This window comes from Ahaetulla prasina, chromosome 1 (assembly GCF_028640845.1).
Source record: "Ahaetulla prasina isolate Xishuangbanna chromosome 1, ASM2864084v1, whole genome shotgun sequence".
Taxonomy (NCBI): Eukaryota; Metazoa; Chordata; class Lepidosauria; order Squamata; family Colubridae; genus Ahaetulla; species Ahaetulla prasina.
The window spans coordinates 52,077,845-52,098,835 of NC_080539.1; the positions used below are offsets into that span (position 1 = coordinate 52,077,845).

Consider the following 20,991-nt stretch of genomic DNA (forward strand, 5'->3'; position numbering starts at 1 on the left):
TATAAACATCATAAATATGCAGCAGCTGCCAAGCACCTGGATTACAATCACGTGTCTGGGGATACTGCAATGGCAGCAATTTTCAGAAACGGATATAAATCTCCTTTTTCAGTGCCATCATAATTTTAAATATTTGCTGAATATGTAGTCAGTAAGTGAGGACTAAGGTACTGGATTTTAGTTTAGTGTGTTAGATTAGGAGTAAGGATATGTAGATCCTAGCCGCTAGGTAACATTGGGCAAGTCACCTGCTCTCAGCCCAAAACCAGACTGGGCTCTATAATAAGTTGCCTGAAGAACAAATTCCCTGCTATACCATGGATTATTGGCTTCATTGTGTAAACTAAGCAAACATAATATAATCAAATGGAATAAATACTAAGAAACAGAAAGAGAAAGTGTATCAAAGCAAAATTTGCTAGGTCATTATGCTCCAAGTGCACTAGAAATAAGTTTTGCTGAGACGTAACTATGTCCATTATACCATCTGGAATAGTTCCTAAGACTATAGGCATGCGATAGTCTTGTGTGTAGTGATTAAGGTGCTGGCCTAGACACTAGGAGAAAGTGAGTTCTAGTCCCACTTTAGGCATGAAAGCTGGCTGGGTGTCTTTGCACCAGTCAAACTTTTTCAGCCTAAATCACCTTATAGGATTATTATTGTGAGTATTAGGTATGTATGCCACACTGAATTATTTATAAAAATAATAAAGGTAGAATAATGAATAAATAAATAAAATTGCAGGAAGAAATGTCAATAACATACATCAGAGGTGTGAAATTCATGATGTCAGGTTGTCATCATGCGATATAGCATGATTTTTCCCCCTTCGCTAAAACGGGATGGGTGTGGCCAATGCATGATGCATCTGGCCCATAGACCGTGAGTTTGACCCCTAAGCTATGATGATGACACTACTCTGATAGCTGAAAATATAAAGCATGTTCAAAATCTAGTACAGGGGTGCCAAATTTGCGGTGTCACATTGTCATCACATGATGTATAACAACTTTTTCCCCCTTTGCTAAATCAGGGTGGGCGTGACCAGCATGTGAGGTGTTCGGCACATGAATTTGACAGCCCTGGTCTAGTAATAAGAGTCAAGGAGCATAGTGAAAAAATTGTTGTGGTTCGTCAGCAGCCTACGGAGCTGGCAACGTAGTTGGACAGCGATTAGGCTGGGGTGAGGCCAGGGCCATCGGGAAATGAGGTACGGACTCCAGAGCCTCCAGAAACTGATGGTAGTGAGGCAGAGGAACAGGAGGAGCCTGTTCCTAATGCACACATGAGAAAAGCTGCCAGAAGGCAAGAGCAGCTCAAGCAGAGAGGACAACTCAGGAGTAGAGCCAAGAGATGACTGGCCCCTCCCATAAGGCTTAAAGCAGATCAGCACCGGCATTTGGCTTTTGCTGAAAAACAACGTTGTAGCTGCATCATCTGCTTCGTCTTCTGCTTCATATACGTCTTTGTTTTTGTGGCTTCTGGACATTTGCCAGAAAGGGCCTTTGGCAGTTTGCCTAATTGGACTAAGACTCAGTTTATTACTACCACTTGGGCCTGGGTCACAATAAAAATTGGATTAAAACTAAATATAAAAAAGATCAGACTAAAGACAACAGGTACAACAACCAATTTTAGAATTTTTAACAGAGTTATAGATAGCTTCTGCCTTTTAGGATCAACCATCAACAGTAAAGAAAAAGAAGTCAAAAAATAAACGGAAACTGATATTTTTGAGCTTGTAAAAAAAACACTTAAACATGAATTATATTGTAGCTTTTTAAAAGCCACTGTGAAAGTAATGCTTTGCATGTGCACCCTTTTAATGGTTAATTTAATGATTTAAAAATATGATATGTAATTCATACATTTAGTTAATAAGCAAAAATGAATTAAAAGAAAATTACTTTGATAAAATGTACAGGTCATTATAATAGGTTCATTTCATGTAGATATTATGGTTTATAAACCATGCTTTATGACAGAATGGCAATCTTTAAAATATGATTATAAAATATATGATTAAAAAATATGATTATAAAAGTCCAGTCCAACTCAACACCACTGAAAAAGAAAAATAAGAAGCCCAGCATGGTTGCACAAAGAACTCTCTGACAAACTGAAAGATTAAAAAAGAATACTTACAAAAAAGTATTTTTTTTGAAAGAGGGACACATAACTAAGGCAAAGATGAAATCAGGAAAGCTAAGGCTCAGAACGAAGTAAGACTTGCAACAAATATCAAAAATAATTTTTAAAAAGTCTCTTTCAATACATAAAAAGAAAAACATCAAAGAAACAATTTGTTCACTAATGGAAGAAGATGGCAAGGAAATAATGGGCGGTAGAGAGAAAGCAGAACTGTTTAATTCATTCTTTGCATCTGTCATCTATAACCTAACCTACCAAAAACATGCAGACACCCCTCCCAAGCTCTGTTCTCGTCAGCAAAGGCTTTTTGCAAAAATGACCAAAGCCTATAGGGATGCCATCTCTCATCCCTGTAGGCCTTGGCAAACCTTTGCTCAGGGTGAAACCACAGCAGAAAGGCTGGAGAGGAGACAGCTCCGTTGTCATCGAGATCTACATAAGGTAAGTGACCTGGTCGGGCAGGAGGGTGGGGGTGGGGGAAGCATGAGATATCTCAGTGGGTTGGGGAAAGCACTAAGCCCTCCATGGCCTTCCCCTCATACACTTAGATACCTCATACACTTAATGACCTATGCACTCAATTAGCAAATACATGGACGAAAGCAAGGAGTGATCATGTTTAAGTTACGTGACTCACTCTTACAAATCCTTGGGTTATGAAAATAATTGGCAGGCTCCAATAAATTCTTAATTTGAGGACCTATCCTATTCCATTCCATTCCACTCCATTCTATTCTATGCCATGCCACACCATGCTACGCCATGCCTGTTACAATAGTTACAATATAATAATCCACTGGGATTCTGTGAAAACAAATCAAACACTGAGAAGTTATCCTCTTTATTGTCCACTGCACTAAATCAATTATCAGTATTATATGTGAATTGAGCCAATGAGTTATTAGAGTATTTTCATATTGGGCTGTGCCATGATTGAGAAATATTTGGAAAATGTGCTTCAGAGCATGTGGGATTGCAAATGTAGCATCTGTCTGCAAGATCTGGTGGCATCTTGTCCAAGGACTACATGTCTTAACCTCTGCACCTGCAATAGAATCCTGGGAAAAGACACAGCTACTTTAAAGAGTTCCAGATAGGAGCTATATTCATGCTTCCACACGCTCCAAAACACTTTTTTGCAATCAATCTGAAGCCCTGCGCAACTTTATTTTGTATATTTTTCCTCGACTGGAAAACAGTAGAATATTATAAAATCAGCCAAAATATTCTTGGGCAAGGAAATATTTTTTATATTCTCTATTTGTGATCTATAACAATTCTTGCCAATTTGTTTTCCTAAGCTTTGCAATTATATCCCTGTTCACAATACAAAAATTAGAATATAAAATTCCAAGCGTATGACTATTATCAATCATTTATGACCCAAAAGAATTGAACAGATAAACTTCCATGCCTAACAGATGGATGAAAATCCATACAAATCAAGGGCAGTCAAGTAGGCAGTAATTTACAAGTCCTGCAGAGGGCTTAAGGTAGAATAAAATTTGAATGTCCAATAGCGTATTTTTATAACGTGCCCTTAAATTGGTTTAAAGACATATGAGATAAAATTAGTTAGAGACAGGCAGGATGTGACATAAGTGTTGTGCACAGACTTGATCGTTAGCAGCTAAAGCAGCAGAATATAAGTGGGTTCAGCTATTTATGTTTATGGACAATGCATGTACAGTATTAAACACGCAAAACAGATTTCCAAAAAGGAGAGGAAAATATGCCAAAGTTCAACTATTCCAGCACACCCGCTAATTATTAAGCAAACATTTTCTCTAAATTTAGACATGTTCTTTCCTATAGTTAGCAATATAGTATAAACATGTCCATTCTACCACTTGTCTTCCAACCCCGCCTTCCAACAGATGCCTTTTTTCTGCCATTTTGAGTCTTCTCCTTTAAAAGACAGAAATATCATTTTAACCCATCACTTTTCCAGTTTTCATGCGGTGAATAAGTGATATTGTTCTCGTTCAATGCTAAATTGTTCTTCTCAATGAGAAAAGATAATCTGATGCTAACTAAAACAAACTGCAAGAAAATATGGAGAGTAAGTTTGAGGGAGAAGGAATGCTGAGATGCTGTCTTTTTGATTGCATCCATATTTGTTATTTAGCTAGTAAGTCATCAAAGTAAATGTTATTCTAAAACAATTAAACAAAATTATACAAAAATCAACTGAGAAATAAATTTAACATATCCAGCCCAGCTGATACACATTAATATTACTAGCAGTTTAAAAACAAAGTCCATGAAAGTCACATATGCAAGTTATTTTCATCCCTGAATACTGTTGTTAAAAGAATTATTTCTAAAGGCCATTCCTTTCTGCTGTCTTATAATTTATTTTAATTCATACAAGCATTATACAATGCAAAACAAAATAATAACCTAATATTTAGCTTTACAAAATCCATTCCACTCCAATATACTAACAGAAACTATGGCTTCTTCTGTAGGTTTATGATAACCCAGATTTTAGGGTATGGTCAGTAACATATGGGTAGTGTTCATTTAGTGGCCATAATTTTGACTGGCAATTTGGTTATTAAGCAAAGTGATTGCTAAGTGAAATTGTGACTGTGCTTTTTAAATCTTACTTCAGCTTTCCTTTACTTTACAGACATAAATGCAAGGATTGGTTGTAGATTTATTTTTTCATCACCACTGTAACTATGAACAGGGAAGTCACTAAATTAGAACTACCTGCATATTGGATAGGTGCAAGAGGCTATACTATGTACGCCTTTCTGATGATGCCACTGTTTAAAACTAGAAGCACTGCTAGAGATAATTCTCTTCCTATGCATTTATTCTACTATTAATCGTCTTCCGGGAACATCTAAAATCTTATTCAACTTTGTATATAACTTTTTATTAAGGATTTTGATTAAAATAGTAAAAAACTAATACAAACTAAACTTAAAAAATAATAAGAAAGATTTTAAAAGTGCAGGAAAAAATAAAAAGAGAAAAAGAATATTTTATAAAACAGGCATGACTTCCAATCTTCATTACAACAAGTATAGGCAAATTTACTGGCTATAAGGTTAGAAAGCGGCCACTTCATCCCTTATCCCATCCATTATTATTAGCAAATACATAAAACATCAACTTTTCAATTCTCGACTCAGCAAAAATTCTGTAAAAGGCTAACAGAACTTGGAAAATAAATGTCTTATTTTAACTTTGTTCAAATAAAACAATTTTATATTCCTTCCTTTTTACTTCTAAAAGTTTTTAAGTTTAGGTCATTCAAATACTATCCCAGGATTTGATTTCTTTTTAATTTTTCCCTATCCTATTGCTCAGAATTTTTCAAGGGGCCAACAAACCTTTTGTAGCTCCAATAAGATGTTTTTCCAGGTCATTCTCTTGGTTTTTCATTTGCATTTCCCTTAAAATTTTTAACATTTGAGCCAGTTTCTTTTGTATATCCAATAAAAAGTCATTTTCCAACTCATTCTCTTGGTCTGTCATTTATTTATTTTTATTTATTTATTTTATTTGATTTTTATACCGCCCTTCTCCCGAAGGACTCAGGGCGGTGTACAGGCATAATAAAACCGAACATACAATATACAAGTTTAAAATATGATTTAAAAAACTTATTTAAATTAGCCCAATAATTAAAATTTACCACGTTAAAAAACCCCGTTTAAAATTAATAAAATTCAACATTAAAATCCCAATTTAAGCCAGCCCCGCGCGGATAAAAAGATGAGTCTTGAGTTCGCGACGAAATGTCCGAAGGTCAGGTATTTGGCGAAACCCGGGGAAGCTCGTTCCAGAGTGTGGGAGCCCCACAGAGAAGGCCCTTCCTGGGGCCGCCAGCCGACATTGTTTGGCGGACGGCACCCTGAGAAGTCCCTCTCTATGGGAGCGCACGGGTCGGTGGGAGGCGGTGGTAACAGCAGGCGGTCCCGTAAGTACCCAGGTCCTAAGCCATGGAGCGATTTAAAGGTCATAACCAACACCTTAAAGTGCACCCGAAGGCCACAGGCAGCCAGTGCAGTCTGCGCAGGAGCGGTGTTACATGGGAGCTACGTGTAGCTCCTCTATAACCCGCGCAGCTGCATTCTGACTAACTGAAGCCTCCGAGTGCACTTCAAGGGGAGCCCCATGTAGAGAGCATTACAGTAATCCAAGCGAGAGGTAACGAGCGATGAGTGACTGTGCATAAGGCATCCCGATCAAGGAAGGCGAACTGCCGAACCAGGCGAACCTAGTGGAAGGCCCTCCTGGAGACGGCCGTCAAATGATCTTCAAACGACAGCCGATCATCCAGGAGGACACCCAAGTTGCGCACCCTATCCTTTGGGGCCAGTAACTCGCCTCCAACAGCCAGCCGCGGCTGCAGCTGGCTGTATCGGGCGGCCGGCATCCACAGCCACTCCGTCTTGGAGGGATTGGGCTTGGGCCTGTTTCTCCCCATCCAGACCCGCATAGCTTCCAAACACCGGGACAGCACTTCAACAACTTCATTGGGGTGGTCCGGGTGGAAAAGTACAGCTGGGTGTCATCAGCGTACTGCTGGTATCTCACCCCGAAACCACTGATGATCTCACCCAACGGTTTCATGTAGATGTTGAACAGCAGGGGCGAGAGAATCGACCCCTGTGGGACCCCACAAGTGAGGCCCCTCGCGGTCGACCTCTGCCCCCCTGTCAACACCGTCTGCGGCCGGTCGGGGGGATAGGGGGGGGACCACCGATATACGGTGCCTCCCACTCCCCATCCCCCCCACCCGCGCAGCAGGGTACCATGATCGATGGTATCGAATGCCGCTGAGAGGTCTAATAGGACCAGGGCAGAGGAATATCCCCTGTCCCTGGCCCTCCAGAGATCATCCACCAACGCGACCAAAGCTGTCTCCGTGCTGTATCCGGGTCGGAAGCCGGACTGGAACGGGTCTAGATAGACATCTTCATCCAGGTGTTGGGGCAGCTGTCGCGCCACGGCACTCTCTACAACCTTCGCAACAAAGCGAAGGTTGGAGACTGGACGATAATTACCCAAAATAGCTGGGTCCAAAGAGGGCTTTAAGGAGGGTCTCACCACCGCCTCTTTCAAGGCGGCAGGAAAACCCGTCCAACAAAGAAGCGTTGATAATCCTCTGAGCCAGCCTCGTGTCACCGCCTGAGTGGCCAGTACCAGCCAGGAAGGGCACGGGTCCAGTAAACATGTCGTGCCGTGAAGCCTCCCCAACAACCTGTCCACGCCCTCGGAGCCACAGGGTCAAACTCATCCCAAATGTGCTCAACAAGACGTGCCTCCTCTCCTCGCTTGATCATCCCAAATTCGGTCCAGACCGTCCCTCAGCTGAGCGATTTTATCGTATAGATAACCACTAAACTCCTCGGCTCGTCCCTGCAAGGGTCATCCCGCACCTCCTGATGTAGGAGAGAGCGGGTCACCCGAAACAGGGCGGCCGGGCGGTTATCTGCCGACGCAATGAGGGTGGAGGCGTAGGAGCGCCTCGCTTCCCTCATTGCCACTAGGTAGGTCCTAGAATAGGTCCTAACTAGTGTCCGATCAGCTCGAGCGACTGGACCTCCAGGTGCTCTCTAGGCGTCTTCTCCGGCGTTTCATCTCCCTCAGCCCCTCGGAGAACCAAGGGGCCGGACGAGATCTACGCCGGGTCAGAGGCCGCAAAGGCGCGACACTGTCCAGGGCCCCGCCGCGCCCGCCTCCCAGGCCACGACCAGTTCCTCAGCCGTGCCGTGGGCCAGATCCTCAGGAATGGCCCAAGCTCCGCCTGGAACCTCTCAGGGTCCATCAGGCGCCTGGGACGGAACCACCGATAGGTTCCGTCTCCCTGCGGTGGTGAATGGCGGTTCGAAGTCTAGGCGAAGGAGAAAATGATCCGACCATGACATTGGTTCTGTTACTAAATCATCTAATACCAGATCATTTAACCACTGTCCAGAGATAAAATCAGATCCAGCATGCCTCCCCCCGTGTGCGTAGGGCCATCATTTACTCGAATCAGGTCCAAGGCCGTCATGGAAGCCTGGAACTCCCGAGCTGCCGTCGATGACAAGCCAACTGATGGCAAGTTGAAATCCCCCATGACTATAAGTCTGGGGGTCTCAACCGCCACAGCAGCCAGTACCTCCAACAGCTCGGGCAGGGCTGTGGTCACGTAGCAAGGAGCCAGGTACGCGATCACCAAGCCCAACTGATTCCTATAGCCCCAACGCACGCAGAGGGATTCGCAGCCGGCAATCTGAGGAACAGTGGTCTCCCTCGGCTCTAGATCTTCCTTAATAACAACCGCCACCCCCCCACCCCTACCTTGGACCCTCGGCTGATGAAATGCTCGGAAGCCTGGAGGGCACATCTCAACAAGGGGGACCCCCCCCTCAGGGCCCAACCAGGTCTCCGTAATGCCCATAAGGTCCGCGGACCCCTCCTGAATGAGATCGCAAATCAGGGGAGCCTTATTAACCACGGACCGGCATTACATAACATCAGCAAGATCCAAGCTCTGAGGATCATGGCCACCCGAGGAACGGGTAGGGACTGAGGCCGGAGCACGTGATCGCCTCAAACATCGAACACGTGCTCCCACAACTCGATATGGCCCCTCCCCCGCCATATCTGCCTCTCCCACTTACCGCATAGATCGAACAGCCCTCTAAACCTGGAACGCCCTCCCCTGCCTTCAGACAAGATGGCGTGATGTCGCGAACTAGCACAGGGGCTGGATCCTCCTGACGGGTCTTCCCCCACCACAAATCCTCCCCTTAAAAACCCTTGTTTAAAAACGATTTAAAACCCCACAAATTCTTCTTGGTCAAGATGCCACCTCTCTGGGTCCCAAGACCCTTCATAAGGTAAGCCCTCGATAGCTTGGAGGGCCATTCCTGCGAGGCGGGGGAACCTCGCAGTCGTAGTAGTTCGGCAAATGAATATCTCATAGAGAAGTTGTCCATACAATGCGGAAACGTGTCCATCCTTAGCCGTCGGAGATGTTATCGTCGTATCCAAAAAGAAAATCGCCGGGACCCACCCTTAGATGGATAACCATGTGGGTCCTAGTCCGTAGGAGTCCGTGGGACCACAGCTGAAAAGGTCTCCCTCGAATTCCCGGTTACGCATCCTTATTTGAAACGACTCCGCCGGTGCCCTCATGCCGTCTGCCTCCCCCACTAAGCCGGCAGATCAAACCTCCGTGGGGGAAGCGGGATGTTCCAGTCCAAGCAGGAGGAAGAAAGGGGGGCGATGTCCCTCCCCCCCCATTTTGACAAGCCGAGGCAAAAGTCAGCAATGGGGGAGACGCGATGTTCCAGTCCAAGCAGGGAGGAAGAAAGGGGGGGGGCGATGTTCCTACCCCTCCAAGTTCTTACCCCTCCAGGTTCCATCCCAGCAAGCACAATTAGCAGCAATCCGAAACACCCGGTATCCAGCATACCACCTTCAATGCCCTCCGTCGGTGTTCGGAAAGCCCCTTCGTTGATATCCTTCCACGGCCCGAACGGCCGGAAAATCAGCTGAATCATGCCGGACGTCTTCTTAAAACCCCCCCCCAACATGGCCGCCGCCATTCGCTGCTCCAAAACCTCTCCGGCTCCGTACTCGGCAGCCGAGAGTTCAATGAGGCCCCGGGACCTCACTCTCGGCGGCCGAGATGATCGTAAATACGGGACCGGCGTGCAGGCAGCTAGGCAAGCGGCTGAACGGCATCACGGCCCAAGGACTTTCCCACGCCGTCTCCATGAGTTTCAAAACGCCGCCATAACGCGCATGCAAACTACTTCTACTTTTGGTACTTTCTCTCTCTTGTAAGACAAAATTTTCACAACATCTGTCATTCCCTCATTGATAACTTTTGGACATATTTTATCCATAGATTCAGGCATTATTACGAATAGTTGATATTGTAGCTACAATATTTCTTGCTTCATTCTCCAAAGATATAATTTAATATTTCCAATGTTAGGACATTTTGTGTTATTTTGTAAATCCCAGCTAACTGCCCCACAAAGGCTGGCCTTGTATTTTTTCCTTCTACTTAGAATCTAGTCCCCTCATGTTTCTAAAATCATAAAGTTGCTTAAATTTGTTAAAAGCCAAGACAGACAAACTAAATCTGTTTTCCATGAGAAGCCCTTTATGTATAATTAATTCCAAACTCAGATTCCAAGTTTAACTGGATCCTTAATCCATTTGTAATTTTCTTAGATCAAAATCTTATTTAGCTTTTTGCTACCTCTGAATTTACAGTTTCTTTAACTTTTTAAGCTTGTAATTACTTTTTTCTTTTGTTCACAGCTGAAGCTAAACTCATCTGGTGACTTTTCAGACTTGTCCCTCTGAAGGCCTCGGATAATTTTAAAATAGTTAATAAGGTCGACTCAGCCTTCCATCTTTCTAAGGTGAGTAAAATGAAGACCCAAATTGTTAGGGGCCCTATGCTGACTCTGTAAACCATTTAGAAAGGGCTATAAAGCACTGTAAAGTGGTATATAAGTCTAAGTGCTATTGCTATTGCTATTGCTACTATAAATTGTTTGTTGTCTGCGTTCAACTTCTGAGTGTTCCCTCATGGGTTGCTTCTTTACATTTGAATACTAAAGAATCTTGTGTGTTACTTGTTCTAATGCTAAACTCTGGTAAGCAACCTGATACCTCTGATATTTTGGAGACAAATTCCCCAATCCCTTGACTCTGGCCATTCTATATTTGGTTGATGAAAGGTAAAAATCCGAAACACCTAGGCTAGTCAAACCCAAATTATTATTTATTCATGTCAGCAATACAACAACATAAAAGATGGCGCTGCCATTTTATTATTGTATGTAGTTGATGAATTGTAAAAATATTTATTATTAAAATGCATAAGTATATTTCTATTGTTAAGTGCCAAATGTCAATTCTGACATTTCCTTAAGCAGAATATTCTCTTTTTATCTGTAACACTTTGGATGAAACTCAAAATTAATAAAATGAAGCGATTTGAACTCCATGAACAATCTGAACAAGTTATAATAAAACCATTTTCTAAATTCTATCCTGAATTCTCCCATTTAAAAAGTCACAACTTCTGCTTAGATATTTAAGAAATCTTTTCCTTTGCATTTAATTTTGTAAAGTATGCTCTGATATGACAAAATGAAGAAAAAAAAGACTCAGCTGCCACAACCTACTATTAATTTATATTTCTTTGTCTCTTCCTGTTCCCTGCCACATTCTCACGGCCACAATGATGCACTTATTAAATATCTCATATGAAAACTATGAAGCATAATACATAACTTGCCAAGTGAAAAAAAGAGACAAGAAGAGAGTACTTGTGACTTAAGGCATTCACTTAATGTTTTACACCTTTCCAGTTTATCAGATGTTCATGATCCATTCCTGACAATTTAGGAAAACATATGTATTAAACTGTTTAATAAGATTAACCTGGATAGCATAAAAATAAATATATGAAGTAAATAAATAAATTAAAGGAGAATATCACCTTTCTTTCAAAGAAAACAAAGTTGTGCAAAAATTAGACTGTAAATTATTGATATAAATGACAAAAAAGGCAACAGAGAAAAATCAAAAAATCAAAAAATGGATTACACCCCAAGGTTCTGAAGGAACTGGCAGATGAGATCTCAGAACCACTGAACTATATATTTCAAAGATCCTGGAGCACAGGGAAACTGCCACAGGACTGGAAAAGAGCTGATGTAGTTCCCATCTTCAAAAAAGGAAAAAAACAGATCCAGGAAACTACAGACCTATCAGCCTGACCTCAATACCAGGGAAGATTCTGGAAAAGATAATCAAGCAATGAATCATTGAACACCTAGTAGCAAACAAAGTAATAACCAAAAGCCAACATGGGTTTGTCAAAAACAGATCATGCCAGACTAATCTTATTGCATTCTTTGACAAAGTGACAAAATTAGTGGACCAGAGGAATGCCATCGATATAATTTACTTGGACTTCAGCAAAGCATTTGATAAAGTAGACCATAACCTACTACTAGATAAAGTAGAAAAATGTGGGTTAGACAGCACCACCACCAGATGGATCCGTAACTGGCTGACCAACCGCACTCAACGTGTAGTCCTCAACGGAACTACATCCACATGGAGGGAAGTATGTAGTGGAGTACCCCAAGGCTCTGTTTTAGGCCCAGTACTCTTCAACATCTTCATCAATGACTTGGACGAGGGGATAAATGCAGAACTCCTCAAATCTGCAGATGACACCAAGCTGTCAGGAATAGCCAACACTCCAGAAGATAGGCTCAAGATACAGAAAGATCTTGACAGAGATTGGGTGCTATCTAACAAAATGCAACTGTGAAAAAAGTAAGGTTCTACATTTAGGCAAAAAACCCAAAATGCACAGGTACTGTATATGTGGTACCTTGTTCAATAGTAGTAACTGTGAGAGGGATCTTGGAGACCTAGTGGACAACCATTTAGATATAAGCCAGCAGTGTGCAGCAGCTGCCAAAAAAGCCAACACAGTTCTGGGCTGCATAAACAGAGGGATATAATCAAGATCACGTGAAGTGTTAATACCACTTTATAAGGCCTTGGTAAGGCCACACTTGGAATATTGCATTCAGTTTTGGTTGCCACGATGTAAAAAAGATGTTGAGACTCTAGAAAGAGTGCAGAGAAGAGCAACAAAGATGATTAGGGGACTGGAGGCTAAAAAATATGAAGAACGGTTGCAGGAACTCGGTATGTCTAGTTTAATGAAAAGAAGGACTAGGGGAGACATGATAGCAGTGTTCCAATATCTCAGGGGTTGCCACAAAGAAGAGTGAGTCGAACTATTCTCCAAAGCACCTGAGGGTAGAACAAGAAGCAATGGGTGGAAACTAATCAAGAAGAGAAGCAACTTAGAACTAAGGAGAAATTTCCTGACAGTTAGAACAACCAATAAGTGGAACAATTTGCCTGCAAAAGTTGTGAATGCTTGAACACCGGAAATTTTTAAGAAAATGTTGGATAGCCATTTGTCTGAAATGGTGTAGGATTTCCTGCCTCGGCAGGGGGTTGGACTAGAAGACCTCCAAGGTCCCTTCCAACTCTGTTATTATATTGTATTATATTATATTATATTATATTATATTATATAATATTATATTATATTATATTATATTATATTATATTATATTATATTATATTATATTATATTATATTATAATCATAAGAATTTTGTTTTAATGTGTATGCTTATTTTGAGGAAACTCTAATTAATGTTTTTTATGTCTATTTGTCCCAAACTAAGAAAGAAATAATATTCTAAAGCCTACATAGTATCTGATTTAGATTTGACTAAATGTAAAGTGATTCCCTTAGATACATTTTTACAGCCTTAATTCTGCTTACTCAGTTTAATGAGTATCCAAAAAAAGGCTTATTTTCTCAATATTTTTTTTAAAAAATAAATTTAATCTATATGTGGACAGATCATGATTTTTCTTTAGTCCTGTAATAAATATTTAGAATATTTTTGAAGTTATATGTAAGCTTTATTACTTTCTTTATAATCTTTTGCTGGTTTTCTATGGCACATTGTCACAGCAGCAATTCTCTCCAATAATCCCATCAGACCACTACTGTAGTTCAAATGACTACATAAAACCCTTTCTATGGAACAGAATATATTGAACAAATCCTAATGAACAACCACACTGGTTGATAAATAAGTTAACTATTTGAAACTTTTTATTGTTTCAAACGAATCACATTTATTACAAATTGACACTGCCCACTTATTTCAATTCTGTAGAAGCACCCGTACAACTAATTCAATTGATGGTCTTACCTTAGATGAAAAAAATTTCGCCAATCCTCTGGTAGTCTCTGTATTGCTTTCATTGGAGGATAGAGCTCTGTTAACATGTATGTCCTGCCCAGTGGTGGAATTCAATTTTTTTTTACTACCGGTTCTGTGGGCGTGGCTTGGTGGGCGTAGCAGGGGAATGATACTGCAAAATCTCCATTCTCACCCCACTCTGGGCCAGTCAGAGGTTGTATTTGCCAGTTCTCTGAATTACTCAAAATTTCCGCTACCTGTTCTCCAGAACCTGTCAGAACCTGCTGAATTCTACCTCTGGTCCTGCCCCCTAAACAAGAATGCTGTCTGAAGTAATGGATACTATGCTATCATCAACATTGAATAACATTCAACGTTACTTCAGCAAAGTTCTGTAGATAGAATACAGGTATGGTACATCATCTTTTTCTCCTTTCACACATAATCGTTCGATGCTTGACCTGCAGCTTTACTTCTTTTCATTTCTTTTTCCTTAATGTATATATTTATTCACCAGAATAACCTTATCTCATTTCATATTAGAACCTAATGTTTACACTTATTTTACAGCAATACATATTTTCCAGCCATTTTTTTCAAGACAGTTATTGCAAATTCATGCCCTTTTCTCTATAAAAAGTTGTAAATATAGTGATTATTCGCAAACATATAACGTATATTTTAAGCATGCCTTGTCAAGGCAACCAGTTCGATATATATGTAATAATCCAATCCAACACTAGCCCTACTGAAAATGTAGGCATAACCAGTTGTGCCAGAATGTGCTCTGCATTTTTATGTGCATCTTCTTAAAAAAAAAGTCTTTACACACACTGATGTTCTCTGTTCCTACTATATATGTAACTGATGAGTCAGATTTATCATTTGCATATATTCCATCTCCATAATATCCAGATTCCACAGAAAGGAAAAATACTGCAGGTACTACAAAAGGGCAATGAATCATCAATCTCTTTGCTTTCAAGATCACTGACTCAACACCCATATGTCCAGACTCCTTGATTTAATAAACAACATATGTAACTTCTATAAAACGTGTATCCTAATTAATATTTGGCTATTCAAAAGGGTGCAGGGGGAGCATGTTCAAACACTATTCTTTAGTGAAGAAGGCAATCTATTTGCCTTCCAATAATGATTATTTTAAAATAAGGGAAGGACATATTTTAATATTGAGAATTACCTTGGATTTTTTTTATCCAATTCTCAATATGTAAATGTAACAGCACCCTTAGATGTACTGCATGTACAGATGTACGGGCATACAAATATTGCTGGGGAATGTTATTTCCCCCCAGATATTTAGTGTTGCATGGTTGCTGAATTTCATCTTGAGGCAAAACAGCACTTATCTGGGATTGGCTGGGCAAAATGTAACTAAGCAGGGATGAACAATCACATTAGTTTTCTGGGCATTTGTGGGCATTTCGAGAAGACCTTGCCCGAGTACCTTCTGAGTGGTTGTGGCAGTTCATAACTTTGTTAGTAGATGTAAAGATCTAGAGAAGCATTTTTAGACACATGTATATTTTCCTACCATGGATAAAAGCATATATACATGTCTAGTGATCACTATTGCCAAATTAAGCTAATTAATCAAAAGGTATCTATTTAAGCAAATGTAATTAGTCAATAGATATCTATTAAGCAATCTATATCGTTGAACTATACAATAAATTACATTGAACTTTCTAAGACTTACCTTCTCTGCAAGCAGTTCTCTAATCTTGCTGGCTTGAAGGCGAAACTTCATTAGTTGAGATTCCATAACCATACATCTTTCCTTCCAGTTTATTATCCTTTCTGGCTCTAGGAAGTCTGCCATATTTAGGCTTTGAAAAAAAAGGAAATATTCAATAAGATTTTAACTGTTAATATACATACATTTACATGTATTGTACAAATTAGAAGTATTTTAATTGTCAAAAACATACGTTTTGATTACTTCAATACTTAGCATAAGATTATGTCTTTATGCATACTACAAAGTTATGATGAGTACAATATTTGCCAAGTTGTACATTCATGATATTAAGAAAAAATTAATCCCAATTCTGATTGTAAAATGTCAAGTTAACATGAACTCATTTATATTGCAATAATACAGCAATTCATGGATGAAGATTAATTATACACCATACTGTTTAAATGAAAATCATCTTTCCTTTTTTTTGAATTAAGAAATCTGTAATAGGAACAATTCATAGAACATCTCATTGACTCAGAAACTTAAGAAGTTAAGAAATAAGTTAAAGATTTAAAGATTTAAAGTAGCAATCATACAAAACAATCATACAGAACAACTAGACACAAGAACAATTTTTTCCCGAAGGCCATCACTCTGCTAAACAAATAATTCCCTCAACACTGTCAAACTATTTACTAAATCTACACTACTATTAATCTTCTCATTGTTTTCATCACCAATCTCTTTCCACTTATGACTGTATGACTGTAACTTTTTGTTGCTATCATTAAATTGCAACCTATGACCATCATTTGTGTTGTAAATGATGTACCTTTGATGAAGGTTTTTTTCCCATTTTCTTTTATGTACACTGAGAGCATATGCACCAAAACAAATTCCTTGTGTGTCCAATCACACTTGGCCAATAAATTCTATTCTATTCTATTCTATTCTATTCTATTCTATTCTATTCTATTCTATTCTATTCTATTCTATTCTACACGCTTAGTGGATTCAAGCCAGATAAATAAGTTTTATTTAACTAGAAATGCATAGAATTATGTCATAAAGCATTATGTTTCTGGTTCAACTAATATTTTTTTTAAAAATGCATTTCTATTTTATCGGGCAAATCAGACAATATTAAAACACATTTTATATAATTTAAAACAAAGCATAGAAGCTGAAATCTATAAGCTATATGATATATAATTTTTTATTTTAATATTTTATAAATAAATAATAAATTTTAATAAATTTTAATGTTAAGATATTAAAACTGTATATTAAATCAAATAATTGACCACAAAAAATATAGCAAAATCTTTCTGAAATATTATAGTCCATGATGATTAAAAATAAAATATAAAATTATTTTGCTGATACAATTTAAAGATGATCTTTTCTCTTCTCAACTTTTGTGGTTTTCCTTTTAAATAATTACTTGTTTTTATTATTTTTAGAATGCAATATAAATGTAAAAATGTCAACTGCTTAATAACAAAATTACCAGTGACTTTCAGTTTCTTTGTAGATCATAACTATTGTATTGGTCATATAACATTCTGATTTCCATTATTGTAAAGGGTCTTTTTTTTAGTTATAATTCCAGAAAATTATTTGCTTTACATTTTTGCACAAGGCAAAGGACTACAGAAATATTTGCTGGCATAATACATGCTGTTTACATTTGTGGAATGAATGATCTTATTTATGAGTCAATGACTTCCCGTCTCTTATTTGATTCCTCAAGGGAAAAATAAATGAGTTCATCACTTTGGCTTGCTTGTGTTCTGATTCAGCATTATGAACCTACACACATTTTCCCTCCTGTGCCTTTTTTTTTTGTTTCTTTCATTTTAAAGTATAAAGTAACAGCACAATCCCATTGAGGCTTATTAAATTTATTTTGAATTAAACTTGTATCTTTGCTTAGAATGCACAACTGTATGCTTAGATTTATTAATACCCCACAGGGTATTAAATTTCACAAGTTCGATAAAATTCTTTTTTTTAAACGTAAATAAAGTTTATTTCCATTTGATAGGTAGTCGTTTAGCTGTTTTTATTTAAAGAGATTAATTCCCATACTTTAACATCATGATACAGGATCTAATGTTTCACTGTTGAATATATTAACTGATCAAAATATCAGTAAAATCAAGTGTCTTTTCAGATAAAGTTTACATTGTACACTGAAGTGAATTAAAACTTGTTATTTTTAAATTGCAAGAAACACCCACAAAGTTGAGGGAGGTTAGGTTTTGCCCAAAATACTTTCCCAACACATAAAGTAAACAAGCATAAAAAGGAAGAACTTTTTTTCTTTTCTCTATAGCCAGTTATTTCCTTCTTTTACAGTATTTGATACAAAAAGAAATGACCTCTTTAAAATGATGTGTTAGCTGCAGGTTTAGTTGTTACTTTTAAAAACTGGAAAGGAAGATTTTAATTTTCAACCAGTGCTACAGAAGGTGAGGCAACCCTAGGCAGAGTTACCAATGGAGGGAAATGTTGAAAAGTGCAGTACAGCCAACACAGGAGAACATCTGTAGATCTGAATAATTTATTTGATCTTGGGAAATTCAGATCGAAAGCAAGGTTTACATTATATGGTAAACCAAAGTCATATAAAACAAACAAACCAAAATGTCCTACACATTATGGCTTAGCACCCTATAAACCCAGCCATTACGTCCCAAATTAATCTGGTTTATAGGTTTAATATTGGGATAATATAGAGGTAAAGGAAAGAATGATTTAAGCTACTTTTAACTATTAGATGAAGCACAAGATATACTTGTAATAAAACAGTAAATACAGTATTCCGTAGAAACATTTCTGGTGTAAAAATATTGGCTATTCTATTTCCTATACAGCAAATAACGTTTACGTATCATACTATGTTGTAGTGTGTTGAATAAAGTTAGTTTGCCCAGAGTTGTTCTGTGTGATTGGCAGTTTCTAAATTTGATAAACAAACAAACAAACAAACACACAAACTACTTGAGTTCATACATTGCATTAATGAATGTTGTAAATGTAAACCACTCTTTATTATCCAGAATTGACAGTTTCATATGTCATACTAAGCCAATAGCAAACAAATGATATAATGGTTTAGCACTATACTGTACATAAACCCAATCATTGTCTCATAGAAGGCTGGCAAATAAGCTGCAATACAATTACTGATTGGTGGCTATTATCTAATTCCATTATTTGTGCAATGATGTATTATTATTTATTTGTATTTGAGCACATTTAATCAACATTGCAGCCACTTTTAGGGACATTAGGCTTATGGTATTAGGATTGCCATGTTTCCTTCATCATCAGAATATATACTGTAATGCATTACTATTTTTATTGCTATATTTTTATCCAGCAAGATGTTGGCAAGATATGTTACTTTATAAATTTGTATTGAAATCTTCTCATTCCACTACTGTACACTCATTAGAAAGGCCTATTTCAGAGAATGATCCTTCTGGAACATGCTGTTCATTTCCTATAGTGAGCTTCTTTAAAAAAAATTTGCAGTCCAAGGCTTTTCCACTTATCACAAGGGAAAAGATTACTGACCATATTTCCAGCTCAAAAACAATTTAGCATTCTGGGAGCCTGGCCAAAATGAAGAGCAAAAGAATTTCAAAGTGGTTTTCAGGATATGGAGCAAGAGTGGGTAGGCCTCAAGGGCAAGGGGCTTTTTAAAAAAAGAGAAAAAAGAAAAATCACTCCCAGTTATTCACAGCCAGGTATAAAAGGCACACCTTGAGAACTATGAATTCTTAGCCCAGAGATTTATTTTGGGTAGCAGTTCTGAATGGAGTTCATAGTTTCTCAGTAAATTCCATTCCTGCCTATTCTATGCTTGTTATATTTCTGTAGGACAATGTATGGCAAGGAGGAAAAATGTAATATTGTTGATACTATTGTTAAAACAGTCTGATGTCAGAAAACTTTTCTGATTTAGCATTACCATTCAATCCAGTTCAATTCAATTCAATTCATGCAATTCAGTTGTTGTTATTGTTGATGTTATTATTTTTTAGCTTCTGTCCCTTCCTGGTAAGTAGATATTCCCATGCATGCCACATTTCCCTTGACTCTTCTCCTATTTGTAGGATAGTGACACATGAGAGAGAGAGAAAAACCACTTGCAATTCAAAAAGTATAAAACTCCAGAATAGTACTTTTTCTAACACTGGGTCTAAAGCCAAACTCGGCCTCAGAAGAATTTAGTTTTTGAATGGTGGTGAGGAATAATAACACTGAACATACACAGATGGCCTTTTCCTCAGGACAGCTAGTCCTCATGTTTTTGGTTCCTGCAATGTAAAAATGTCATTTCGTGGAATTTAGATCTGAACCCAACATCTCACGGCATCAAATTTAAGATGTTGATTTCCCTTTCATTCAGTTACGGGACACCTTGCAGAATTTATAATCATACCAAATATATGTAACTTGACATATAAGTAAGCCCTACCTGTAATGTGAAAGAAAGAAAGAAAGAAAGAAAGAAAGAAAGAAAGAAAGAAAGAAAGAAAGAAAGAAAGAAAGAAAGAAAGAAACTCCTTTTCTTCTCAGAGGTCTGTTAACAAGATTTGATAAAAAAAGAAATGTAGGGAGAAAAACACTCATATATCTGATAATCTCTCATCCCTTCAGATTCAGTACTCTACTTAGTGGAAGCCCTGGGTAGAAGTCACTTTGTGAGTGACTCAAAAGCACGATGTGACTAGCAGCCTTAACAACTTTGGACATCTCTGGGATAACAATTGCTTCTCATCATTCACCAACTAATCCTTCCCCCCGCTCCCCGTTTTTTTTTTTTTTTGCTGAGCCAAAGAAGGAAAAGGGCAAAGAAGAGGCAGGACTAGGGGGACGACGGCTCCTGCTTTCCCTGTTCTTATGGCTCCTCGTCGCGCCGTCTTAGCCCGCTCAATGTCTCTCCCCGAAGAGAAAAAACCAGAGTCATTATCCGTCCCGCACACTCTCTCCCACCCCACCCCACCCCACCCCACCCGAATTTAAGGCACACCTGCGGACGTCGTCATGAAGTTTCCGGCTCTTCAATGACTCCACTGACGGGCCCGCTCCCCGCTCCCCAAGATCTCAGTGCCTCTCCCGGGCAGCCCGCTCTGCGCTAAAGGCTTCGGCGGCACCATCTCCTCGCTCGGCAGGACAGGCGGCGAGGGGCCCGGGCTGAGCGGCAGTTCCCCTGGCCATTCAAACAGCCGCTTAGGCGGGACTTGCAGTCCACTCCGGCCTCTCCGCGGTGGGGGTGGTGTTTAGGCTTGTAGGCACGGTGTGTGTATATTCGGGGAGGGC

General features: G+C 39.1%; 1 protein-coding gene across 3 annotated transcripts in view; it reads right to left on the reverse strand.

The window, feature by feature from the left end:
• The window catches only part of PLEKHH2 (pleckstrin homology, MyTH4 and FERM domain containing H2), an 87,246-nt gene extending 66,387 nt beyond the window's left edge, over positions 1-20,859 (reverse strand). For 2 of the 3 annotated variants that reach the window (XM_058165236.1, XM_058165238.1), the window contains exons 1-2: positions 20,702-20,859; positions 15,670-15,799 (exon numbers count right to left, since the gene is read on the reverse strand). In XM_058165236.1, coding sequence (XP_058021219.1) covers positions 15,670-15,792 — 123 coding nt within the window. In that variant the 5' untranslated portion in view covers positions 15,793-15,799; positions 20,702-20,859. Of the gene's footprint in view, positions 1-15,669; positions 15,800-19,636; positions 20,077-20,701 lie in introns of those variants that run through there. The other variant, XM_058165237.1, reaches the window with a different exon arrangement.
• Positions 20,860-20,991: the final 132 nt, after the last annotated feature.